Raw genomic sequence first — 26852 nt, forward strand, 5'->3', positions numbered from 1 at the left:
CACCCTCCAGCCACCTCAGTGAAGGAGGTATAGAGATCTGGAGGGGTGCTTCCTGCCTCTGGGTATGTTAGGGATCCCTTGGGAGGGGGAGACCCACCGTGACATGTTCGTAGTCCTGTCCAAGCTCATGAGAAGCAGCCACCACCTCGCGCTCCGAGATCCACTGCTCGAGGTCGTCCACTTCCCTCTTCAGCTGGCAGAGGCGGAGCTGTTCCTGCAGCTTGGCCCGACGCTCCTCAGCCAAGTCCTTCAGGCTGGCATAGAGCTTGTCCACTTGGCCCTGCCGGAGATTGATCCGTTCACTGCAGAAAAGGGAAAGAGAGAGGGACAGACATCATCCACGGATGCCATGGAATTCAGGTCTCCAAAGCCCTGACCAGTGCTGGCTGGCCCACCAGCTGTCATCATTTTGCATGGAATCCCAGGATCCCTGATTGGCTTCTCCCCCCACAAAAGAGTGGTGTAATAAGCTGGTAAACTGATTCACACAACAGGTGCATGCCCTGAGATCTCCAGGAGAAAGAGGGGTATAATGACATCCAAAACAGGACTTGGGCCACAGCAGGGAACTTGATTGGGCATGTGGGGAGAGGCTCCCCAACTGTCTTGGTAGGGGAATGATTGGCTTCCTTACCTCTCGGGATGCCCGTTGTTGACCATATCACGGCTCTGGATGGAGAGCTGGTGGATGGTCTGGGCATAGTCTTCCAGAGCCTGCTCCATCACCAGATGTTTTTTTACCATGGCCTGAGCAATCAGTTCATCCTGGTGAAAAGAAAGAAGTGTGTTCCTGTTTGTTTGCTTCCCCCCACCCCCTTGGGAAACAGAAGCAGGGGTAAAGAGGATGGGGTAGGCGACATTAAAATTTGAACTAGGATTGAGACCTGTTATTCCACATCAGGATTCAGTCCCAAAATGTTTATGTCAGCCTTTCCCAACCTGTGGGTCCCCAGATGTTGTTGAACTACAACTCCCATCACCCCTAGCTAGCAAGGCCAGAGCTCAGGGATGATGGGAGTTGTAGTCCAACAACATCTGGGGACCCACAGGTTGAGAACCGCTGGTTTATGTGAAAGAGGGGTTCATCTGGGACTGTGCAGAGTGCCTTTCTCCCCACTGCTGAACAACTACAACCAGCCTGTGTATATCTGGGGTTGAAAGGGGACAGAACTTTCAATCAGAGAGAAATGTGACTTCTGGCAAGTCCTAGAACTATTCTTACTAATCATAAAGGACAACCCCAGAGCAGAATTGTCTCTAGTGGGAGAGGAGTTAAGCACAGTTCTCAGGCTTTCCCCTCCCCCACTCACTCGTTTTCAGCATGCAACCTTGGAATGTGTGATGCGATAAAGAAGAGATTTGCAGAGTGCATTTTTGAATGCTACCAAATGAATTCTCACACATCTAGGATTAGCGAGAAGGGCACTGCTCTTCTGAAATGCTAGGCCCAGGAAAGAATGCTAGAGAAATTAAGTATTTTGCGAATTCCAGTATGAGCCAGCATGATCTGCACTTTCCCCAGCTAATATGTGTATTAGAATTTTGCAATGCAGTTTTTGGCTCCAAAAAAATTTTTTTTAAAGTTTCTTAGTTAAAATATATCCAGAAATGCTCCTTTAAATGAATGAGTATTTTTGCATGTTTTGGTTTGGGGTTTTTTTTAAATGCAGAACTAGGACAGAATGGGTTTATGAATTAACACAGGCAAAAAAATAACACAGACCTTGGCCTTCTCCTCTAATATCATGTGCAGCTCTTGTTCGCCCATCCAGGCCTCAGCCTCCGCAACATCGAAGTAGAACTGTTGGGCCATCTGCGCTTGCTCCAGGCGCCCGTGCCGCTGCTCCACCTGGCTCTGCAGCTCCTGCCACATCTCCTGCAAAGCCTCCACACGCCCCTGCAGCTCCGCTTCCAGGCCGCTGCATGCCAGCCCCTGCCACCTCCCTAGGATGTCATTGATTCGTGGCTGGTGGCCCTGGATCTCCTTCTGCAGGGTCTGGAAGTGTCAGGAAGAGGGAAGAAGAAGAGTGCACGGTTAAAACTCTGGAATTCGCTCCCCCAAAGGGGTAGCGATGGCCACCGACTCGGATAGCTTTAGGAAAGGATTAGTCAAATTCCTGAAGCAGAGAAGGCTATCAGTGGCTGCTGGCCTCGACAGCTATGTTCTCCCTCCGCCGCTGGACGCAGTGTGCCCTGAATGCCAGTTGTTGGGCTTGCAAGCTTCTCATGATGTGTATCTGGTTGACCACTGTGAGAACAGGAAGCTGGGCTAGTTGGGTGTTCGGCCTGATCCAGCAGGGCTCATCTTGGCGTTCTTTTGAGCAAGGGTGTGTGTGACATGACAATGGCATGTAAAATTCAGTATGGTGATGTGCAGAGAAAGTGGAAAGAGATGTTTGTCTCCCTTTTTTATTTCACTTACTTATTTATTTTATTAGATTTACATACCACGCTTTATCGTAAGATCTCGGGGGGGGGGGCGTTTCACAGAATAAAACACAAGATGAAAACAAGGAAATGGGCTAAACAAAACAGCAAAACAATAACCCCCCACTTCCCACAGGCACATTTAAAAGGCTGTAGAATATTCATCAGCCAAAGGCCTGGTGGAAGAGGAACATTTCTGCCTCCTGCCTAAAAATATACAGTGAAGGCACCAGGCCCTGGGGAGAGCATTCCACAAAGGGGGAGCCTCTGCAGAGAAACCACCACACCCAACTAAGCCTTACCTGGTTTTTCTTGATCAGTAGTTGGACAGTGGGAAGATCTTTGCCATGGTCAGTGGAGACTGCCATGGGCATCCGCTCCTTCACCCACAACTACAGGACACAAGGGGAGAAAAAGGTTAAGAAATGCCAAGAGGCTCCATAGGAGAAAAACTCAGCGGGGCAAGAGTCATCTTACTGATCATTTGGGGGGGGGGGGGCGGGACGAGGGTTGTTATTTAAAATAAATAAATCACACACACAATATCCCACCAGTTAAATTTAAAATATATATATTCCAGGGTGGTATACAATATATGAAGATAAAGGATGCAACAACATAAAATATACATATAAAACCAGAAAAATTGTTAAGCAATTCAAAGGCTATGGAGAAGTGAAAACTATTGACTGCACATGAAGATCGCACAGGTGTAAATAAATTCACCACCCTGCATTTGTGAGGGAATGCTTATAAGCAGGTTTTTTAAAAAATAATTTTAAAAAATGGCAATGTTTTCTGCATATACTTATGTTGATGCTTATTTTGGCTCTGTGAAATGCATATTACAGGCAACTTCCCATTTGCACTGGGGTTGCCTTCCACGTCATCATGAGAATAAACCTGCCCCATCCATTTCCAGGACATAAAACGGCACATGCGCCAGCCATCCTGGAACAATCAAATGTGCACAAAATGCTAACTGTCTGTAGCATGAGTGTGTTTATGCATTAGGCCTGGTTGGCCAAAGAGCAATAAACTATTCAGATATCCTGAAAATATACATTTTATAAAAATTACATAAAAGCAGCATAAAGTCTCTGGCGTCCTAAGACATTCCGGTGCCTGCAATGGGGCCCAAATGGGTCCCCCTCTTCCACTAGCTCCAACCCTTTATAAAGTCTGGCTGTGCCATTCAGGTGCAGTCATCTATCTGATAGCGCTGCCTGAAACAGGTTGCTTCTCCCTACTCAGTAGTGCTCATTTCCCTGAAACCCTGACTCCCTGCACAGCGGCTCTCCCTCTCCTCTGATCCCTCCCCTGACTCACAATTTCATCCTCCAGGTCGCGGTTGAACTGGTGCTCCTCCTTGGAGGCCAGCAGCTTCTCGCAGCGCTCCCTGAGTGGTGCCCGCAGCTCTGCAAACCTGTCTTCCACTGCCTGCAGTTTGCCATCCACCTCCACGGTGTTGGAGTCCTCCGGGCTGAGGGCCAGCGCTTGGGCTTTGAGGCCCTCCACCTCCTTCTCCCGCACGTCCATCTGGTTTTCCAGCATCTGGGAGTGGAGAAAGAAGGTGTTGGGAATGCAGAAGGATCGTGGGGTGTTGCAGCTCTGCAAATGCCTGCAACATCATTACCACTTCATCCCAGCAGCCTCCCTCTGCTTCTGCAGATTTTGGCCCTTTCCTCCGAAGAGGCATTTGGTGCAGGTGGAAATTCATCAGAGCCACAGCCAAGCCCTTCATCTCTGCCACCCAGCACGCACTCACCTGCTGTTTCTTGAGCAAAATGTTGACGCTGGTTAAGTCCTTCCCGTAGTCGTCAGAGTGCAGCTGGGCCTGAAGGCCGCTCAGCCAGGCCTCCATGGCGGAACAGCTCTGAGTGAAGAGCTCGGCGCGGTTGGCGTCAAAGAGGCACTGAGCTTTGCTCTGGGTGCTGGATTCCAGCTCCTCCCAGAGCTTCTGCAGGCTGTCCAGCTTGGCTCTCACCACAGGCTCCAGCTCTGGTTTCTCAGATACCAGCTGCTCTCCCTCCTGCCGAAAGGAGGACACAGATGCTGACGGAAATGTTGCAGGGGGCCGAATGGAAAAGTGTGAGTGGAGGTGGAATGGGGTATCCTGGAACAGGTCATAGCTGATTAACTGGACCCCTGAGCAGCAGGAAAACTCCACCCTGCAACATTTTGTTACAGGTCCCCCAGCATCATCATCTGCTATGATTCAGCCTGCTTACGTGAAGAAGGGAGTGCTTTAACTTACCACCGAAGAAACCACAACCACCCATGGAATTAACAGAGATTGCTTCCAAGCTTTAAGGCAGGCTCAAGGCCCCAGCAACTCTCCGCTAAAGAAGCCGGGGCATGAAAACCAAGGGGTCCCCTGAGCATGTGCAAAACATGCATTTCTACACAGCTACTTCTGTTATTAATTAGTGGGCTTCCAGGGCTGATAACGTCACTACAAGGAAGTTTCAGCACCAGGTCAGGGCTCTGTAAGAAGACCCACCTTCTGGATCTTCTCCAGCCAGCCCTTGTTGGAGGCCAGCTCGGCCATGAAGGCCTGGTGCTTCTGCCACTTGGTGTGGAGGTTCCGGGCTTCATCATACGACATGTCCTGAGCTGACAGCATCTTCTCATTGATCCACAGGGTGAGCTGGAGGAAAGACAGGAAGAGAGCATCATCGGGTGAGGGTCCCCTAAGGAGAACCAGCAATCCTAAGAACACCTAATGCTAAAAAACTTTCCCCTAAATAGATCTCAGCTCTCAATGTAGGTGGGCAGGAGAGCCAGCCATAAGATGATGCAATTGAAGACTTGCCTAGCATGTCATCCTGTTTCCCACCACTGGCCCACTAGGTGTCTCTGGGAGGTCAACAAGAAGGAAATGAAGGCCATTAGCCCCCTCCCACTCATGTTCCCCAGCAACTGGCATTCAGGGACTTGCTGCCTCTGATCCCAGAGAAAGAATACAGCTGTCCTGAGCTCTGCCTTTTTAAAATGGCGGTGGGGGAATATGACTCTCTGGCTGGGGGACCCATGCTGACCCCAAGCTCACTATGGCCACAATCACACGCCATACATTTGAAGCACGATGATACCATTTTAAACTAACATGGCTGTCATATATTATGTTTATAAATCAACACAGAAATAAATGTAACTTGTATCAAATTCACATTGGCTGGGCATTCATAATCTGCCAAAGGCGATCCTGCTCACCTCTTGACAGTCTTGCAGAAAATGCTGCAGTTCCCGATTGTCACGGAGGCGGGCCAGAAGGTCCTGAGCTGCCTGCTGGTTTTTCCTATGCCTGGAAGAGAGAGGGAAGAGAAGGCGTAAAGTAACCAGAAGGAGCTGCTTGGCAATACTGCCCACAGCCGTTTTCCTGGGAGAGGAAGCAAGGAGAGTGGCACAATTATTTTACGGATTTATATAGCCCACCCTTCAACACTAGTGTTACTAGAAAGGCCCACAAAACAACAGCTATAATGAAATGGAACAATGCAGAATAAAACAGAGGATTACAGCATTTAAAAAACTGAGCAGAAAGTAAATGATCAACAGGGGGATGGGGACGGAAAGGGAGATGAGCAAATGGAAGGGGGAATCCTGGAAAATGGGGTGGCTGACAGGCTGGAACCCTGAACACTGCAATATTTTGCTGCAGGTCTCACATGCTGTTTTACTTGCAACTTTGAGGAACGGAAAGCGGTGCCAGCACTCTTCCAAGTCCCATTTTACAGCTGGTGATATCTAAGGCTCAAAGCCTTAGCTTATGGATAGGATTGCAGTCTGTCTGTCAGGAATCAGAAATTCTTCCCTATATCTACTGCCAATAACCCAAAGATCTTCCTCGTCGACCTTCTGCCCATTACCTGCTCCAAGTTGCTAGATCGTGCTCCCTTTTCCAAACCAGATTATATCCACCAGCGTTTCTGCACAGAGTAATCCCCCTCACCTGCTGTCAATGGAATTGACCTTCTCCTGGATCTTGTCAGAGTGGAGCCCATCCTCCATGATAAGCTTCCGGCCAGAGTCCACCAGCCCCTTGATCTTCTCCCCGTTGGCCTCCATGGTGGTCATGAAATCCTCATGTTTTTTAATGGCAGCCTCAGCAGCTTGGAGGGAGCTAGGCATGCTTGTGTGAGTCAGCACATATTCCTGTCCAAAAAAGAAGGGGGGGGTTGAACATCTCAAGAAAGCATCATTAGAGAACACCCTGGACAAGGAGAGGCGAAAAATGGAGACTGCATAAGCCCTGGAGCCGAAGTGGAGAACTTCTAGGCTGTGAGCCTAATTGTTTATTTCATTATTTCATAAAATTTATATACCGCTTGACTGTAGAAGAGGGGAAACCTCAAAATAGTTTACAAAAATAATTTTAAAAATATCAGTAAAAAACAGTTAAAACATTCAAAAAATAATGAAAATCAACAACCAGAGATCATTTAAACATGTGTCAATATTCTACATGCCTAAATAAAGAAGGTCTTCAACAGAAATAAAAAACAATACACTGAAGGAGCCTACCTGATGTCAATAGGCAGGGAGTTGCAAAGTGTGGCTGTTGCCACACTAAAAGATCAATTTCTTACAAATGCAGAACGAGTATTACACGGCACCTGGAATAGCACTGGTTCTGCCAATCAAAGTGATTCACTTAAAAATGTGGATGAAGCAACATCTTCCTCCAATCCACAGAATGCAAGGTAGCCACTTGCATTTTCTCCTTTGGGGAAATAACTGCAGTGCTATTTTTCTTTATAAAAAAGGTTCCAGGACTCACCATGAACACCTCCCTTGCTCTCTTAGAATGGCAATGGCGCCCCCACCTGAAAGGTGACAGAACTGAGTTCTGGCAAGTTCCGGCTGGGGGAAAAAAGCCCTGCCTACTCAACCACTGTTCATGTCCCAAGTTGGTCCCAAACTTCTGGCACTGCAAGGTTATGGGTCAATGCTGGCACCATTGTTGTTCCTACAACCCTTTACACCTCAGGGGTGGGGAAGGCTTTACCAGCCCTAGAGCCTCATTTCCTTCTAGGGGGACTGCATGCCAGCGGTAGGTGGGGCCAGAGGCAAAAGTGGGCGGAGCAACAAAGGTAAAAGTTGTAGTTTCTACACACACTCACACACCCTCTCCCTGCTCCATCCAGGCCAATGTTTCCCAAACTTGAGTGTCCAGCTGTTTTTGGACTACAAACCCCACCACCCCTGACCACTGGTCCTGCTAGCTAGGGACGATGGAGGTTGTACTCCAAAAACAGCTGGAGACTCAAGTTTGGGAAACACTGATCCAGGCAAAGAGGAGGCATTATCAGAGTTCAAAGACGCATTCCAGTCAACCAAAAAAAGCCATAAAGGGTAAAAAACTGGCCACTGAGGGGTGTGACCTGGGGAGAGAGGTGGCGGCTTAGAGCAGGGGTCAGCAAACTTTTTTAGCAGGGCGCCGGTCCACTGTCCCTCAGACCTTATCAGGGGCCGGATTATATTTTGAAAAGAAAAATGAACGAATTTCTATGCCCCACAAATAACCCAGAGATGCTTTTTAAATAAAAGGGCACATTCTACTCATGTAAAACACGTTGATTCCCGGACCGTCTGTGGGCTGGATTTAGAAGGCGATTGGGCCAGATTCGGTCCCCGGGCCTTAGCTTGCCTACCCATGGCTTAGAGGGATTCTGGAGGGCCACATCTGGCCCCCAAGGCTGTGGGCCCCAACTGTGCCTTACCTGGTTGCTGAGCACCCCTTCCACCTGCTTGGTGTCCCTCAGGAAGATCTGGAAGCTGTAGGCTTGGGAGAGCAGCTGGTGCCGGTTCTCCCACATCTGGTCCAGCTCATTCCAGCCGGTGTCGAGGGCCTGAAGGCGCTGCTGCAGGAACATGTGCTGGGCATCGGTGTGGCCTTGCGTCACCTCCTCCCCCATGGCCCGCAAGCGCCGGTAGTCGCCCCTGTAGTGCTCCACCTCGTTCCGAATGGTCTCATGCTGGTTCAGCAAGCGCTCTGCCTCCGGCAGGGTGGCCGGCACGTCTTCCGAAGCGATGGCCGTCTGGGTGCGCAGAAGCCACGCCTGGAAGTCGTCCAAGTCCCGCAAGAAGCCCTGAAGCTTGCTGGCTTCTCCCAGGGACTCCTCTCGTCGGCGCATGGTCCCCCGTAGCTCATCCCAGGTCCCGTCGACTTCGGACAAGCGGTCCAAAATGGCAGGAGCCTGCTCCGGGTGCTGGTCCGCCAGGCGGGTGGCCTCCTCCCGCAAGTCCCGCACTTTGCCCTGGATGGCCTCCAGGTCCCGCTCCATGCCCGCCAGCTTGCGCTGCAGGGCCATGACCCCTGCCAGGTCGTTGCCCAAGCCTTGGGTGGACTCGATCACTTTGGTTTTCTCCCGCATCCAAGCCTTGATCTCATTGCACTCCAAGTAGTAATTCTGGATGCTGAGCGCTGAGGTCAACGCGTCCTTCTTGCGGCTGGCCAAGGCTTGGAACTGCTGCCACCTGAGAGAAGGGGGAAGGAGGGGAGGTCCAGTTCAACTCTGCCATGGCCGCCACCTCCATCTTTAATGTGAAACTCGTATATTGAAAGATAACATTTCGTCTTCATTTCCCACTCAGGTCCAGGGCCCAGTAGTGGGGAACCTCTGGCTCATGTGAGGAACCCAGCCTCCTCTTTTGTCAGGTGGGCAGGTCAAAGTTGGCTCACAGGGGAGGTAAGGATCTGGCCCACTGATCTAGTCCTCACCCCCAGCCTTAGTCAAAGTGAGACAGCAGTTGCCTTAGGTAGCTAAATACGATGTCATGAAAAGGCAGGAAATGGATAGCTACTGGTTTGGACCCTAAGTTAGCTTACAGAAGTCAATGGAAGGAAAGCTTCTCATTCCCTCTTACTCCCTGCTGCCACTTCAACCCCAAAAAGCCTTTCGGGAGGGGGGTTGGTCAGGAACCCTCCAGGACAATGTGCGATGATAGGGCGCAGGTGGAGGAGGAAAACCTTTCCTTTGACAACTTCCTTAAATTAACTTTAGGCTGAGATTGGGTGATTCCCCTTTCCCTGCCAGCAGCCACCCCAACCACATTGTTCAGGTGTCCACCCAACCCACCAGAAAGTACAAGATAATGAAAAACATATGTCATTAGGTATATTTCAAAGTCACTGTTATTTTCTTTCTTATATTATTATTATTATTATAATAAGGTGGTCCTAAAAACATATCTCAGGTAAAAAAAAGGGGGGGTAAAAAGGTCCAGTCAAAGGCAACTATGGGGTGGGGCGCTCATCTCTCTTCAGGCTGAGGGAGCCAGCGTTTGTCCACAGCTTTCTGGGTCATGTGGCCATCATGATTAAACCGCTTCTGGCGCAACAGAACACCATGACAGAAGCCAGAGCGCAAGGAAACGCCATTTACCTTCCCGCCACACTGGTACCTATTTAACTACTTGCACTGGAGTGCCTTCCAACTGCTAGGTTGGCAGAAGCTGGGACAGAGCAACAGGATCTCACCTTGTCAGGTGGATTTGAACTGCCGACCTTCCGAGAGGCAAGCGCAGGAGGCTCAGTGGTTTAGACCACAGCGCAACCTACGTCCTTATAATATCTCAAGTAAGGAGCATATGACAAGAACTATACAATGAAGGTGCCAGATACAGCTCTGCAGGAAAAGAATTCTAGTTTGGGGGCCATCACACACACAAACCACACTTCTGGGGGCCCCCTCTGCCAATCTGAACACCTGAGAAGGTCTGTAGGGAAGGAGGGGATCTTTCAGATTTCTTGGGTCAGGCTTGTCAATCACTCAAACCATTGCACCATCTCCCTGTTCACACACTCACTCAACCACACACACACACACACACACACTTCTAGATCCTCACCTGGCATTGAGCTGTTCCTGAGTGGCCTGGATGCTGTCCTTGTTCCTGTGGTCAGTTCCCAAAAGCCGGCTCGCAATCTCATTCACTGCTGCAATGCGGGAGGCCAAGTTATTCATCTCTGGCTCCAGAGTCTCAAACCTGAGACAACAAGGACCAAACGAGAAGTGGGCGAGAGATTGAATTAATTTATTAATTAACTGCATTTACATTTCATCATCTCCTCCCCAGCTCCGCCCAAGGAAGGTCAAAGCAGAGTACATTTTAATCGTCATGGGGGAATCCTGGGAACTGTAGTCAGTTAAGGATGCTGGGAACTCTGTGAGGTCAGCACCCTTAACAAACTACGGTCCTCAGGATTCTCAGTGTCTGCTAAAATGGTGTAACAGTGCTTAAAACGAATGAAGTCACATATGATACAATACATAATGCTGTGATGTCATATAGTACTGTGATGTCATGTATGATGTCAGGTGTCACACAGGTGGCTGTGATTTGGGGAATGGGCCTCATGGGCCAAATGAGGACTCGTGCTGGGTCTACTTAAATCCACGGACTGGATGTTCCCTAGGCCTGCCAGAAATTAACTGCAAACAATATGAAGTATTTACTTTGAAGAACCCACTGACCCTCCACTCCTGGGCTAGAAGGGGGAACAAGGCGGCTGCTGGTTGAACCTACTCACCTTTGCTGAACCACTTCAAGGTCTTCCAACTTCTCAGGGACATCCATCGTTTCGATCCAGTACTCTCTCTCCCCAATCCAGAGCCCACACGCATCTGCCTCACTGAACATCTTGTAAAGGTTGAGAGCGTCCTGCAGGGCTTGCTTGCGATGCTCGGCGAGCGCAACCAGTTCCTCATAGCGCTGCTCCAGTGCAGGGAGCCGCCCATCCACCTCAGGGGCATGGGCAAAGGCAGGGGGCAGGCTCCGGGCCTGCTCGTGGAGGGCGTCAAGGGCAGGACGGTGGTTGTGGATCTCTTCCTCCACATCCTTGTGCTTCTTCACCAGGCTCTGGGTGGAGTACTCATCATGGCCCACCTCAGAGCTGGACACCAAGCGCAGCGCATCCAGCAACCAGGCCTCCATGTCGTTGGCGTCCGCCTGGAACTGGTAGAGATTGGAGGCCTGGAGAAGGCGCTGCTCCCGCTCTCGGGACAACGCCTCCAGCTGATCCCACTGCTCCTCGATTTCCCGGATCCGTTCAGCCACCTCGGCAGCCCCAAAGTGGCCCTCGGCAACCAGCTGGCGGCCTTCGGCTATGCTCTGTTGCAGCGGGCCAGCACGGCCGCTCATCTCATCGCGGAAGGCGTTATGCTTGCTGGTCAGGCGCAACACACTCGTCAGGTCCTTGCCGAAGTCGCCCGACGACAGGATCTGGCTCTGCTCCCGGATCCAGGCCTCCTCCTCGCCCATGTCCCAGAAGAACTTCCAAAGGCGGCGCGACTCTTCCAGTTTGGCACGCCGTTGCGCTGCCAATGCCACCAGCTCCCGATAGCACCGGTCCAGTGTTGCCACGCGCTCTTGGACAAGGTGGGGGTCACAGGGCTTGTAAGCTGCAGGCAGGAAAACCGAAGTGAGGAGCTGCATTCCTGTCAACTTTCGCAAAATCAGCAGCAGAGATTGACGCTCCCTACTTGGGCTTCAACCTGCTGCCTACACCTACCACTTTACCCACAATAAAACAATGATAATTTGCAGTGGAGTCACACTGATCATTTTAGCAAATCCCATGTTGCACAAAGAATCCTACAACTGCTGTGGAAGTCTCAGGGAACAGCAAGACAGAAAGAAGGGATAGCTGGGAGATAAGGTTTTGAAATGGGGAGCCAAGGGCACTCCCACTCTGTTCCCCCTCCCTCCCTTCATCCATACTTCAAGCTCCCAAGGCTCTTACCTTCCCCAGGGGTGGCAAAGCGCTGGGCAGCGGCACTGATGGCTTTCACCCGTTCGGCCTGGACAGAGATGTCGGCCTCCACCAGAGCGTGGATCTGCAGCAGGTCCTCCACGCCATGCAGGTGTTTCCCGAAGTCCTGAGACTGAAGGCGGCCCTGTGAGGAAAGGCAGCACAGGATGAGGGAGACCTGACGCCTGGCCTCATCTCAACCACCCTGCTTGGGGACACAATAGAAAAGACGAAGGGGGTTCCTAGGCAAAGCTGCCCATCCCTCTTGGGTCTAGAAGACTAGGGTCTTCCAGGGCAGGTGAGTCTCTAAACATGAAGCTCCCTCACTTCTCTTTCTCGACCAATAGAAATAAATAATAACCTGTGAATTCATAATATCAGAATTGGAAAGGACCTCAGCAGTCATTGACTCCAGGACAATTTACTACAGGGCCCAAACGCAACACTCCTGTTGGCTTCAGAGGTTTCTGCATCTGGTAGCGATAGGAACCCTGGAAACTGCTTCACACCGAGTCAGACCCATTGGTCCATCTAGCTATGTGTTGTATACACTGACTGGCAGCAAGTCTCCAGGGTTTCAGGCAGGGTTCTCTCCTAGCCCTACCTGGAGATGCTGGAGGTTGAAGCTAGGATCCTCTGTGTGCAGGGCAGGTGGTCTCCCGTGGAGCTATGGCCTCTTCCCCTATTCTGATGCAATCCATAGCACTGGACCCGACCTCAAATGTGGCATAGCTCAACACACACACCCCTCCAATGCAGTAAATGCACTCTCAAGCATCACCCCTCTTGCACACCACAGCCTCGCCAGCTACCTTCATCTCTTCCAGCCAATCCATGAGGTAGGCCAAGTCCTGGAACATCTTCTGCAGCTCGAAATGGAGCATCAGGCGCTCCCGGCGGGCAGCCACCAGCTCGCGCAAGTAGTCCCAGAGCCTCGCCACGTTGTTCTTGCGCGCCAACACCCGCTTGATGTCGTGGTAGCCCTCCGCCTCCAGCTCAGCTGCCACCGCATTCACAGCTGCCACACGCTCACTGTATGCCACGATGTCCGTCTCGATGGCTTCATGTTTCCGTACCGCGGCTTCTACCGCCGAAATGTCCAAGCCAAAGTTATCCTGCAGATTGCAGAGCAGGAGAGAAAGAATTTCATTCTTCAGGATGCTGGGGTAAAGTTGTCCGTCCCTCCCACTCTCCCAGATCAGACAGAGAGACAGACACTTCAGGTTCAGAAAAGTGCCACAAAAATGATCAAGGGAATGGAGCGATTCTCCTCAATGCATGGCATGGAGAAAGTGAATAGGGTAAGTTTTTCATCTAATTATTATTGTTATTAGTAAATATAATAATTATAATATAATATAATATAATATAATATAATATAATATAATATAATATAATATAATAATATAAAATATAATATCACACTAAAACATCAGACATTTTAAACTTCCCTATACAGGGCTGCCTTCAGATGTCTTCAGAAAGTCAGAAGATAGTTGTTTATCTCCTTAACATCTGATAGGAGGGCATTCCACAGGGCAGGCGCCGCTACCGAGAAGGCCCTCTGCCTGGTTCCCTGTAGCTTCACTTCTCACAGTGAAGGAACTGCCAGAAGGCCCTTAGAGGCCGGGCTGAACAATGGGGGTGGAGACACTCCTTCAGGTATGCAGAACCAAAGGGCTTTAAAGGTCAACACCAACACTTTGAATTGTGCTCGGAATCTACTGGGAGCCAATGTAAGATCCTTTAGCTGGGTCTAGGAATCCGCTCCCAGGCACCAGTCTGGCAGCCGCATTCCGTATTAACTGTAGTTTCCGAGTCACCTTCAAAGGTCCCAATGAAGCTGAATGCAGTTCCCAAGATTCTTTGGGGGACGTCATATGCTTTAAATGTGCATTGGATGTGCTTTAAATGTATGGTGTGGATCTGCCCCTAGACACAACCTAAATGCTCCTTCTCCTCCTCCTTTCACTGACCTGGGAGACGAGGCGCTGGTTCTCACTCAGCCAGGTCTCGCGCATGGCTGCCTTGCGGTCGAAGCGTGCTGCCAGCTGCTCCAGCTTCTCCTGCCGAATCAGCTCATTGCGCAGCGCCAGCTCTCTCTCATGCTCTGCTTTCTCCAGCCGCTCCCAGCCCTGTGGAGGAGGAAGGAAATCATGGAGACAAACATTTCCAAAACAAGTGTTTTAATTTCTTTAAAAGGAGAAGGAATTCAGTTTGCTTTGAAGCTTTGGCTGCAGAATTTTCAAGGCATTCTGCACATGCTCAGAGGTAATGCCCCCATTATTATTCTAATTATTATTGCAGTGCTCAACTGGAAATGAGTTCATGAGCTGATTCTTGATTAAAATTAAATCCAGATTCCAGGAAATTGCCCAAATGAATGGACTTGCCTATTAATCATTAATCATTGTTAGTTGACGGCTTCTATTTGGAATCGACAAATACCAGCTGAACCTGGATATAACTATTTGTTTGCTTCATTGTATAATGTGTTTCCAGCCTGCATTTCTTTAAAATCAAGGTGGTTCTAGTAGATTCAGACACAGATGCACCAAATACAACACACATATTTAACATCTGCAGATTGGTAAGCACTAGGCCTCAGTTACCCAGGAACACCAACAAAATATACTCTCAAGTGTGCTTCCTTGGGCAAATGGACAGGTCCTAAGTACACCAGTTCTGCAGAGGAAGTTCAGCGGTGGAGCCCAGTGTCAATAATCCTGGCAATATGAACAAGTTGCCGGACTCAGTCTAAGGCAGTGTGCTAAGTTCCAGTGGTGAGAGCGCAACTTAGAGCACATGCTATGCATGCAGAATGTCCCAGGCCCAACCCCCGACCAGTCAGCACAGGGACCCAGAAAGTTGCCTTGTACCCTAACAGCCCAGTTGGGCCATCAAGTTCAGTAGTATCAGTGGCTCTCTGATCCCCAGTGTTCCACCACCAATCCCTTGGCTCTGAGCCTTCCTCCTCTAGGGTTTCCCTTGGGGGTTCCCTGGCTGGAGCCTCCCACCTCTTCATCCAGCACTCACCTTGTTGATGTCAGAGATGAGCCTCCCCTCTCGTGGCGTGTAAACCTTTTGGTTATTGGCTCTCATCTTGCTCTGGATGGTGAAAAGCAGAACTTCAAGATTCCCTTTCTCTGTGAACCTGGGAGTAGGATAATACATGCAGAGGAGGTGGGCAGAGGGAGAAAGGAGAACAGCAAGCGAGGTTTAGGAGCAAGAATGCACATTTCAAAACTACTTTGCATGAGGCCCCTTTTTCACTGTTAAGAGCATGCAGGAAATTTCAGGAGACTTTGTAAGTCAGAATTCCACTGGAAATTGGAGCAGAAATTCCAACAATTTATATGGAAATCACACACAAATGGCATTTGCTATGATTGTTTTCTTAGTCTGCAAATGTTACATTACACTATTTTCTGCATTGTTTTTGACGTTTCCCTTCCCCCGAAATTAATCATGCAATCAATTATGTTAGCTTCGGCCTTAGCAAATAGTGAGATGAACAGTGTAGGTTTTAACAGAAGCCGAACTGCAACAGAACAGCAACAGCACTGATTGCGGTGAACACGTGATGGAAATCACTGCCTCCCGACATCCCTACAGAAGACGGACACACATTCTTCCAGCACCCACAACAATAGTGCATGTTTCCCAGCACTGTGGTGGAGGGGCTATGCAGGGCAAGCAGCTCTGGGACTTTATTTAGAGCTGAAGTGATGCCACCATCTGCTGGAGCACCACAGTAATTGATGGAACTTCCTTCTTCAGGCAAGTGTCTGGGTCTTTCAAGTTTGTTTGTGATAATACAGAGCAACAACAGGGAACCTCCAACCCATGGTCCAATTTAGGCCCACCAGATCACCCCATCTGGCCCATGAGACCATTCTTGGCCAGCCACACACCACCTGTCACTCACCTGATGCCATAGGGCACTTGATGAGAGACAGGTAAAGCTGGGGTTGCCCAGGAGCAACTGGGAGTTCATGGTTTAAGAGTGTGCCCTGTTCCTTTGCATTTAATTTAAATTTGGCACCAAATGTAAGGCCCGCAGCTTTAGGGTGAGATCAATTATCTCCTGTGAAATGCAAAGGATTGGCTGGCTTCTGATCTGGCCCACTGGTCCCCCACCCCTGGCATAGATAAAGGTAGAGAATGAGGAAATATAATCAAGCAGAGGCAGGATATTGTACCTCCCCTCCTTTGATGGGGTTGCTATTTCAGGCTAGCAGTTGAAAAGGCGGCAACGCTTTTTTGAAAGATTGTTTGCTTTCCTAATTAGAAGCTAAAGGTAGTATTTCACCTGGCTAAAAATCTTTTGTTAACGTTCAATGATTTTTACTTCTTCTGTTCTATGACTACCAGCTAATCCTAACAAATTGGGCACTGTGCTGTGCTGTAAATTGCAGCTCTTGCGGGATGGAAGCTTGTGTGTGTGTGTGTGTGTGTGTGTGTGTGTGTGTGTGTCTGCGTCTGCCTGCACTTTGGGCTCTTCTTGTGGGCGTGGCTAGGGTGGCTGCCATGATGAGCTCTTGCACTTCAATCATTAGCCACAGGAGCCTTTTGCAGCCCCAAGGGCCACCTTCCCTCCTTGGCAGGCTTCCAGGGCCCACATGCCAGTGGAAGGCGGGGCCATGGGTGGAGCAGCAGGTGCGACTCCTGCCTTTGTAGAGTTTGCAAAGCCACAGACAAGTCACAGGTTTCTACACACACACACTCCTCCTTCCTCCATTAAGACAAGCGAGTAATATTACCCCAACTCAAGGACATATTGCACCCAGGCAAAATGCACTTGAGAAGGATGCAGGTCAGCAAGCAAGAAGCAATTTGTCAGAGAAGTTAACTCTTTATCCAAAGAAACAGCATTCAACTCAGCAACACTACCCAGCAAGTCTTGCCCCTATACAGCAGTTGCCAGGACTGACGGCCCCTGCCTTCAACCCCCTCTAAGAATCCTCCTCTGCTGGATGTTTCCCAAGCAGTCTCAAACTGCATCTAGGAACCTGTAATCTCTGTTCTGCTGTATGCATCATCCTGCATGTCCTTGGAGATGGGGGGGGGGAGGGGGGGAGATTGTTGCAGTCAGAGAGACAGACTCCTGGGATTCTTCTGCAGCCCCTTGTTTCCCGCCCCTCCTCTACTTCAGCCTCTGAGTCTGAACTACAACTTGTCACAGGCTCTCCTTGCTCACTAAATCCCGTTGCCTCTTCGGCATCCAACAACTCCCCCTACTGGGGTTCTAGATTCGGGTAGGTAAACGTGTTGGTCTAACACAGTCAAAATATATAACAAAATTGTCCAGTAGCACCTTAGAGACCAACTAAGTTTGTTCTTGGTATAAGCTGTTGTGTGCATGCACACTTATACCAAGCTAATAAGCTTATACCAAGAACAAACTTAGTTGGTCTCTAAGGTGCTACAGGACAATTTTTAAAATATTTTTATATATTCCCCCACTGGGGTGTGACCTGGGAAGAGTTCTGAGAGCCTGGAGTACCACATCTGTCCCTCTGTGCCTGAGGCTCCCTACCTATGATTTACCATGACCCCACTGAATATCTTCCTCCTCGCTCACCGCCAGGTCCACAAAGGCCAGAACTTACTTGGGGGGTTTCTCCACAGTGCGGTAGGTGTTGAAGGCCTGCAGCTGGTTCTGCACTCCGCTCAGGCAGTTGGCCAGCTTCCGGTCATTCAGTGTCAAGATGGTCTGCTCAATCCATTGCAGAAGGTCAGAGGCCAGCGTCTCGTACTTCTCTATCAGCTTGTCGGCCTCAATGGCATGGTCCAGGACCTGTTGCGGGAACCTGCATCACTCAGACACCCTGGGAAGGGGCTGGTGGCCAAAAGACCCGCACCCCTTCCTCGAAGCATGTTGGTCTAGACTTGCGTCACCTGCAACGGCTGCCTAATTTGCATCCTGGCCCAATCTGGAGTGCCGGCAGTTTTTGGTTACCTCTGGGTGCTACAAGCACCTTTAGGAAACAGTGACTAATGCTGCCTTCTCTTACCCAGCCTTTCTTGAGGGAGAATATGGGCAAGGGTGAATGTTTAAGCATGCCCAGACCTGGTGCTGTTTGGCTTTCCAATTTGTTTCATTCTTTTTAAATTTTATAATCCACTTTGGGAGTCTTCGGGCCAGATAAGTGGGATTAAATAATCCAATCTGATCTAAACCAGGCTCTCTTGCAGACCAGCTGATCCAAACAGTCCCAAAATGGATAAAACAATCTAATCTTGTCTATAACTCGGCTCCTTATAGCTCAGCTGTGGTCCAGTCCTGCCCTGGATAGATGGCAGAGCTGAGTTTTGAGACAGAGCAAACCACATGGCAGGGTAGGGAAGGGGACCAGAGATGTGGGACTGTGTGTCCCTCTAGATGTTGCTAGACTACACTTCCACCATCCCTGATCACTGGCTGCAGGTCCAACAACATCTGGAGGGGCACAGAATAGACATTCCTGGTGTAAGATCTGGAGTTGTGCTTTTAAAAGCACCAAAAATATCCTTTTAATATTCTGCATTGTTTCCCACCCACTCACCCCACCCTGAGGACGAGTTTGGTGAAGACTGAAAGCTTTTTCTGCACTTAAGAATAATAGAATTTTAGAGTTGGAAGGGAACCTGAGGACCATCTAGTTCAACCCCCTGCAATGCAGGAATATGAAGCTGTACCATATAGGTGTCGAACCTGCAACCTTGGGGTTATCAGCACCACGCCCTAACCAACTGAGCTACCTCCTGCACACAGGTTGTCCCAGCAAAATATATCACCCATCTCCTCAAATGCCTGCCCTTCTTCCTGCAATCCCGGTGGCATTGGAATCCAAGTGCATTTCGGCTCCCAGTGCTCCCCAGCTCCCACCACAGCCCTCTTCATGGTACCTTCCCAATCCGTTTCCCTTCCACGGCTAAGGCTTTCATCTTGGAGAAGTAGTGGTAGTAAGTGGCCACATAGGTGATGATGGACTTCTCATCAGGCTGGTCCACGTTCACATCTAGGGAGAAGTGGAAGAATAAAGAGGAGCAAGAGAAACAGGACAAAGAACGGCTCTTTTTCCAGATGGTCAACACCATCATTTTAGTTTGTTCAGTGGCACTGGAGGCCCAGGGAGCCTCAGAGGCTAGAGGTGCCTTTTACGATGGTTGGCTGGCATGGCAGCTGAGACTAATTCCTGGACCAGGAAAGCTTGATCGCAGTAGTGCAGCCACTGATAACTTTGATACTGGATTACTGCAATGTTTTCTCTGTGGGGCCTCCTCTGCGCTTTGGCCGAAAACTGCAGTTAGCGCAGAATGCTACAGTGTTGACAGGCATGATATCCAGTCAGCATATAACACCCCAGCTCAGAAATCTGTACTCACTGCTGATGTTTTGCTGGTCTAAGTTCAAGGTGCAACTGTTAGTATATAAAGCCCTTCAGACCAGTTTACCTCGTACGCACCCACTCATCCACTTTCCTCTGCAAAGCTAGCACTTTTACAAGTTCATTTTGCACTAGTAAGGAACCAATTTTAGACTGTGGCAGTTCCTACACTCTGGAACTCCCTGCCCATTGACATGTACAAGCTGATATGTGTTTTAAGCTATTTAAACTGCTGGTTTAAATTCCTTTTTGACTGTTTAATATCTGCTTTTAATTTTCACTTTTACTGATAACTTTAAGGTAATTTTTATTATTATTATTATTATTATTATTATTATTGCAAACCACTTAGGAGGTTTGATTTTTTTGTGTGATTTTTTAAAACAAACAAACAAACAAACAAACAAACATGTGGCCAAGCCAACAGAGAAAAACAGGAACAGAGATCCAGGTGCCCTCCCTGCTGAGCTCACCTTCAGGGTCTAAAAGCTTGGTGAGGCCCAGTTCCTTTTCGGCAATGTTGAAGGCATTCTGGAGGTTGTAGTGTGCGTTGCATTTCTTCAGGGTGTCAATGTCTATCAGGTCTGGCCTGATGAGGACACCAAAGTAAGCATAAGAACATAAGAACAGCCTGCTAGATCAGCGATATTTGCTCGCAGAATCACTACTTCATGACAAGGCCAGTGGCCCATCTAGTGCAGGACCCTGTTCTCACAGTGGCCCACAAGCAAGACCTGAGCACAACAGCACTCTCCTCACTTGTGATTCCCAGGGACTAGTATTCAGAGGTGTATTGCCTCCAACAATGGAGCTGGAACATGCCTATTGTGGCTGATAGCCACTGATAGCCTTACCCTCCCCCAAAGCATACAAGATGGAGCGAGCTGCTACGAAGCCATGACAGGCCCCAACCAACCTTCACTGACCTGTGTTTGTGGACAATTGCGTTGAAAGCCAGGCCGTCCCTCCAGCTGGTGGTAAAGTTGTGGACATTCACATTTGGATACCTGTAAACACACAGTGGGGGGCAGGGGATAGGCTTATTTATTTTGCTTTGTTTCACGTTCTTGAACCCAGCCCTCCCTTGAACGTTTGAGACACTACAACTGAAATGCATATTTCCCCTTCTGGCTTCTTGAAACATCCAAGTGTAGTAATATTAAACCTTGGCTGTGTCACATCTAGCTGAGCTGGATTTAGCCTCAGAGGCAGCCAGCTCCTAACCTCAAGCCCAAACAGGGAAGGGGAAACCCCTGGTTCACAGTCCCCCACTTATTCTCTTACCCAGCTGTTTTCATCTGACACCAAAGCAGCAAGGCATCCTTGGCGGATTTCTTCTCCTTGTTATCTTCTGTCTCCACACTGATATCCTGGATCTGCAAAAGAAGACAGAATAACAATATCTCAGTTCTCCTTTCACTATTGGAGGGAGAATGCGTATACAGTGCTATCTTGGGTTACAAACACCTCAGTCAAGGGGAAATCAAGGCAAGTTCCTTAAGGGGGAGGGAAAGGGGAAAAGGCATGGCTCAGGTTGTACCTGGAAGCGGAGAATGATGGTCCATATGAGGCCCAGGGTCAATCGGTGGTTGCCGTCAACAATATCGTGTGAGCCCATGTTCTCCAGGTGGACGCGCTGCTCCTTTAAGAACTGGAGGGCCTTGTCCACGTTCTCCAGGCAGTGTATGCGCATCCGGCCCTTGGTCGGCTTCGGCTAACAAAAGCAGGGTGAGAGGAGAAAGAGAGAGAGAGAGAGATAGGTCTTAATTTTAACCAGCAACTCTGCCAGGGGATGAGTGTAGTACCCATGAGCTGGTGCCGAGTGCTTTTCCTCTGCCACCAAGCACACCTACCATTTCTAATCCCAAGGATGCAAGACCACACTCACACCAAGCATTTAAAGCAGCACACCATCACTTTAAAGAGTTGTGGCTTCCCCCACAGGATTCTGGGAGCTGTAGTTTGTTAAAGGTACAGAGAGTTGCCAGGAGGCCCCTATTCCCTGCACAGAGCTACAATTACCCAAGTTCCCTGGAACGAGGGATTGATTGTTAAACCACTCTGGCAATTGTAGGTCTGTGAGGAAGGGCTGCCAGAGAACCCAGGAGAGCTGCTGCCAGTCAGTGTGGACAATGCTGAGCTAGAAAGATCACCAGTCAGACTCAGTATAAGGCAGCTTCCTATGTTCCTAAGGTCTTTCCCAGCCCTACCTGGAGATGCCAGGGATGGAGCCAAGGAGCTTTTGTATGCAGAGCAGGTGCTCAGCCAGTGGTGGTGTCGGAGGTTAGAGTGTTGAGCTATGGTTTAGGAGAGTAGGGAACAAATCCATGCTCAGCCATGGAACTCATTTGGTGACCCTGTGACAACCATTGCCTCTCATCCTCAACTACCTTTCAGGGTTGGTGTGGGGATGAAATGAGGAGAGCCACACACATTGCCTTGAGCTCCCGGGAGCAAAAGGCGGAATATAAATGCAACGGATAAAATAAATAAGGCCAGGGCCACCCAGTCAGTCACAGAGACCTGTCTTTCTTTCATGTTCATACCAGCTGGGATACCTCGTGTCAAGGTTGCAGGTTCGATCCCTGTATAGGACAGGTTCATATTCCTGCATTGCAGGGAGTTGGACTAGATCAGGGGTAGGCAACCAAAGGCCCGGGGGCCAGATGCAGCCCAATCGCCTTCTCAATCCAGCCTAAGGACGATCCGGGAATCGGCGTGTTTTTACATGAGTAGAATGTGTGCTTTTATTTAAAATGCCTCTCTGAGTTATTTGTGGGGCATAGGAATTTGTTCATTTCCCCCCCCCAAAAAAAAATAGAACGGCCCACCATATGGTCTGAGGGACGGTGGATCGGCCCACGGCTGAAAAAGGTTGCCGACCCCTGGACTAGATGATCCGCAGGGTCCCTTCCAGCTCTACAGTTCTATGATTCATTAGGCATCACATGTGAGATGTTTCAGATGCCAGTTTGTTTGTTTTTTTAACTTATTGCTTTATTAAAAAACAAGTAAAAACCAACCAGCTTTTAGTAGCTCACTTATTCTTTAATCTGCCACTTTTATCTATTTGATTGTTTTCATTCTAACTTACTCTTTAGCACATATTTTGCAATCCTGTAATGGAAGGTGGGGCAAAAAGGATACTTTAAAATAGTTAGCTAGTGACTGTGTGTGCAAGAGAAGGTGCACCTCCCTTAGCCAGGATGCTGCTGGCATGTACCAACCCACCGCCGCCGCCTCCTCTTGGAAAGTCCTAATTGTTCCTTGCAACCCAGTCAGGTGCTTCCACCACCACCCCTCCCAGCATGCTCTGCTGCCTGCTTCTGAGTATACCTGGCGCGAAGACACCAGGGTTGCACCTGCCAGAGAGCCGGTTGGACTGGCATCGGAGCTGCCTTCCTACACGACATTCCCAGACAAGAGTTGCCCGAGGAGTTGCTGAGGTTCAAAACCCCTGAAGGAGGGGCAGAGAAAGTGCCCAGCCTATGAGAAGAATGTCCTCTCCTTTTGCAAAGCAAACCTCCTGCCCTTAAACAGGCTGCTGCTTGGGCGGGTGGAGTTTGAGGGGAGAAAATGACAGCACAGGCCTTGAGGATGGGAAGAGGAGCGGAGGTTGGGACATGAAAGGGAGGCTCTTAAGTCACCCACTGATGCCATTTAAGAACTTTGCTTTTCATCTCGCACCCCTTCTATTTCTCCCTTCCCCAAGGGTCATTTGTGGATGCAATGCACTGCTGATTTCTTTCTGATTAGATCAGGATTATGCCTTTCATGGACTAAAATGCATTCATTGGTCTTCTACTGATGTTGAAATCTTTCCAAACACGATTGGTGCCAAGGGATGGGGAACCCACTGGGCCCTACAGAGGTTACTTACTGGACTACAACTCCCTGACCACTGGCCAAAGTGCTGACAGCTGGGGCTGATGGGAATTGGGAGTCCCAACACCTTCTCATCTCTCCTGTAGCCTTTCAGGTATCGTTAGGTCACCGTCCTCTCGCCCACTGCAGCAAACTAAGCATTTCACTTTCAGGCTACTCAGTGCCACCACTATCCTTTCAGAGTGGTGTAGTGGTTAGAGCGCCGGACTAGGACCTGGGAGAGACCAAGGTTCAAATCCCTACTCAGCCATGAAGCTCACTGGTTGACCTTGGGCCAGTCACAGTCTCTTAGCCTAACCCAGCTCACAGGGATGTTGTGAGGATAAAATGGGGAGGAAGAGAACCATGTACACCACTGTGAGCTCCTTGGAGGGTCCAGTGCTGGCTGCAGACTCCCCAAGTCCTTTCTAGCCATACCTGGAGATTCAGGGAACTGAACCAGCAGGTGCTCTACCACTGAGCTGTGGCCCTTCAAAACCTTGGTAAACCTGCTCAGTTCCCATAATCCCTCAGATCTCCAGCATCTTCTAGCATGCTTCAGTGTCTCTCTGCTAATACTACCCAGGGAATTCAGCAGCCATAACAGAAGCACCTGCCAAGCTGCCAAGCAGAGACAGTCTAGCTGCCAGGCTGCTTGGAAACCGGAAAAACTGCCTCGCTTAGGCTGCGAACGGGCTGTTTTCCTTTTGGCTGCAAGGGAGGGAAAGCGTGGAATTCTGGGAACAGGTGCTTGGCTCTCTATTCAGGGGTGGGTGGGGGCTGAGGTTGGCCTAGCCTGGAGAGGTTTAAGGAGACGTGGCAGAGACATGGGAACCAGTCATCACTAGGCTTTATCCCAACAGTCTGGCGAGATTTGTTCCCATACAGCAAGCCTTTCAAAGGATCCCCTATTAATTCAACCAAATAATACATTTCTCTGAGACGGTGCAGCACAAATAATTTGCCACACCTGTGGGCATGCACAGTCACAACCACTGGGTGATGTCATTGTAGTTCACCACTTTGTGTGTGTGCATTGTAGACACATGGTTTAAGGTCCTCATCAGTAATGGGTGTCTTGAGCAAAGCATTTCCATGATTCGGCATTTAGGAAATGAAAGTTTTTTTGAGCTATGAATCTGTATAATACACCTGAACTGGGTTTTCCAATAATTAACTGTATTTGAGAAAACGCCAAGGCATTCTGCAAAATTATTTATCCAGTTTGTTTGATGCATACCAGCACAGCTGGAGGCTGCTATATTCATTTCTATTAAAGCATAAATCTCTCAGCTAGATTTGTACACACAAACACAAAATTACAGTTGAGGCCTCAGAATAGGAGGAGCCTCTAAGTACAAAATGATGACCCCATGTCAAGTTTTACACAATTAAAAAAATAATGGGGAAAACAGACTCAAAAACAGACGTTCTCATACTGGTAGGAATAATAATGGTGACAATGATTTTTCATATTGTGTTGATGAATCGGTGCATAAATAACTAATTTATATCAAAATTTCATTAGGCTGGGTGCCCATAAGATGTCAGACAGCATCAGTAGCAAGTGAGGTGTATTTTAGGAAAAGTACAGACCACACTAGCCTTCTTGCAAGATAAACATTTTAGTTAGGCCACATTCACACTATACCTAAACATTAAACATTTTAAACACTAAACATTTTAGTTAGGCCACATTCACACTGTGATACCACTTTAAACAGCCATGGCTTCTGGGAGTTAGTTTGCTAAGGGTGCTGAGAGTTGTTAAGAAAAACCCTATTCCATCCCCTCCCATCCTTCCACAGTGGGGACATAAGTTTCCGGACAGGATTTGCTCATGGTGAGAGTTTGCCAAATGTGCCTTCTTCTTAGCATATTTCTCCCTTTCATCATGAGGATCTTCAAAGCCCATGGAACCTTTGGTAAAGGCTATTCTCCAACTGGAGCGCTCGCAGGCCTGTGTTTCCCAATTGTCAATGTTTATACTACATTTTTTTCAGATTTGCCTTGAGGGAGTCTTTAAACCTCTTTTGTTGACCACCAAGCATTACTTTCCATTTTTAAGTTCGGAATAGAGTTGTTGCTTTGAAAGATGAAAATCAGGCATCCAAACAACATACTAATACCAGCAAAATGGCTGCTGTGAGAATGAGGAGCATCAACACTTTGCATTCTTACTGCCAACTCACACAAAAAATCACTGTCAGTGAAAGACAGGCAATCCCCTGGGGAGATGACACATTTTCAAGCCTATTGTTCTAACTTAAAATGTGCTTGCAAAAGTGTTGATATTCTCCTGGTTAAGTCATTAAATTTCATGAATGTTTCATAAAGAAGCCTTTCCTTAAAATAAAATAAAAAACCAACCCTAATTCTATTTTTTAACCAATACTGAATTTATTGCCTATCAGCTTTCCTAGGAGGAAGCCAGCAAATAGATGAGTGGATAGAAAGTTTAGGAAACGAAGGGGAGGAACAGATGTAAAGTATTGGATTTGGCATGTTACTACTTTGCACTACTGCTTAATTTTTGTTCTTTGAAAATATATTAATAAGCCCTTGAGAGGCACCATCTTTAAAAAGAACCCTGCCATATATATATATATATATATATATATAATGAATACATTGACACTTAATTTTTCTTACTGCAAATTTGAGGTTTTGGTGCACTGTGTTGCTCCAGTTCTAGGAAGCTGGCCCCCAGCCCCAGGCCTGTGATGGAACTGCTCTGCCCACTCACCAATTGCTCCCCTGAGAGCACCTCCAGCAGGCGCAGCAACATCCGCCCATCTCGCAAGTCGCTGTACAAATCACTGATCCGGCACGTGACCCGAGCCAGGTGAGAGTTGACCCATTTGGTGAAGGTTTTCTTCTGCACGGCCTCTCGCTCATCTGCAAGACAAAGCATGTGATGCTCAGAGTAGGAGAGACTTCTCTGCAGCCTTCATGAGAACCAGCTGTCTCAGGGCTCCTCACAACAGGCTGCTTCCAGAGTCTTCCTTCTCTACAATACAACCCCCTTCCCAGTAAGGAAGCTCATAACTTCTGTGGCCCTCTCAAAATCTGCCTTTTGCCTGCAAGCCCCCAGCAGCCATTGGCTGAGCTGCTTCTGATGTCACAGAACGTCTGCAAAACATTCCATCGGCCCAAGAGGAAACTCAGCAGCAGAATATTGAAAAACCAAGAGAGCATCTTAAATGGAAGAACCAACAACCTGGGATACATGGTGGAGGATCAGTGGAATGCATGTTGCTATTTTAAATAACAATGTTGGGCTGAAACTCCCCACAGATGTACCTAATTCTGTCTGCAGGAGGGGACTGTAGCCTTTACATGCTGAAGGTCAGCGTTTCAATCCCTGACACCTCCAGTTAAAACAGTTGGGTTGGAGGTGAAATACCTTTCTCAGCCTGAGACCTTGG

General features: G+C 48.7%; 1 protein-coding gene across 2 annotated transcripts in view; it reads right to left on the reverse strand.

The window, feature by feature from the left end:
* The window catches only part of SPTBN2 (spectrin beta, non-erythrocytic 2), a 93336-nt gene that overhangs the window by 14255 nt on the left and 52229 nt on the right, over positions 1 to 26852 (reverse strand). For both annotated transcript variants that reach the window (XM_081841678.1, XM_081841679.1), the window contains 23 exons: positions 26171 to 26322; positions 21101 to 21274; positions 20845 to 20936; positions 20487 to 20567; positions 20034 to 20149; positions 19079 to 19191; positions 17800 to 17987; positions 15224 to 15341; positions 14164 to 14322; positions 13000 to 13302; positions 12179 to 12332; positions 10967 to 11837; positions 10285 to 10422; positions 8154 to 8910; positions 6383 to 6585; positions 5644 to 5734; positions 4931 to 5077; positions 4196 to 4459; positions 3757 to 3981; positions 2730 to 2819; positions 1724 to 1996; positions 635 to 765; positions 98 to 302 (listed from right to left, as the gene is read on the reverse strand). In XM_081841678.1, coding sequence (XP_081697804.1) covers positions 98 to 302; positions 635 to 765; positions 1724 to 1996; positions 2730 to 2819; positions 3757 to 3981; positions 4196 to 4459; positions 4931 to 5077; positions 5644 to 5734; positions 6383 to 6585; positions 8154 to 8910; positions 10285 to 10422; positions 10967 to 11837; positions 12179 to 12332; positions 13000 to 13302; positions 14164 to 14322; positions 15224 to 15341; positions 17800 to 17987; positions 19079 to 19191; positions 20034 to 20149; positions 20487 to 20567; positions 20845 to 20936; positions 21101 to 21274; positions 26171 to 26322 — 5045 coding nt within the window. The remainder of the gene's footprint in view (positions 1 to 97; positions 303 to 634; positions 766 to 1723; positions 1997 to 2729; positions 2820 to 3756; positions 3982 to 4195; positions 4460 to 4930; positions 5078 to 5643; positions 5735 to 6382; positions 6586 to 8153; positions 8911 to 10284; positions 10423 to 10966; positions 11838 to 12178; positions 12333 to 12999; positions 13303 to 14163; positions 14323 to 15223; positions 15342 to 17799; positions 17988 to 19078; positions 19192 to 20033; positions 20150 to 20486; positions 20568 to 20844; positions 20937 to 21100; positions 21275 to 26170; positions 26323 to 26852) is intronic.

This window comes from Podarcis erhardii (assembly GCF_964252035.2).
Source record: "Podarcis erhardii genome assembly, chromosome: 15".
NCBI classification, from domain to species: domain Eukaryota; kingdom Metazoa; phylum Chordata; class Lepidosauria; order Squamata; family Lacertidae; genus Podarcis; species Podarcis erhardii.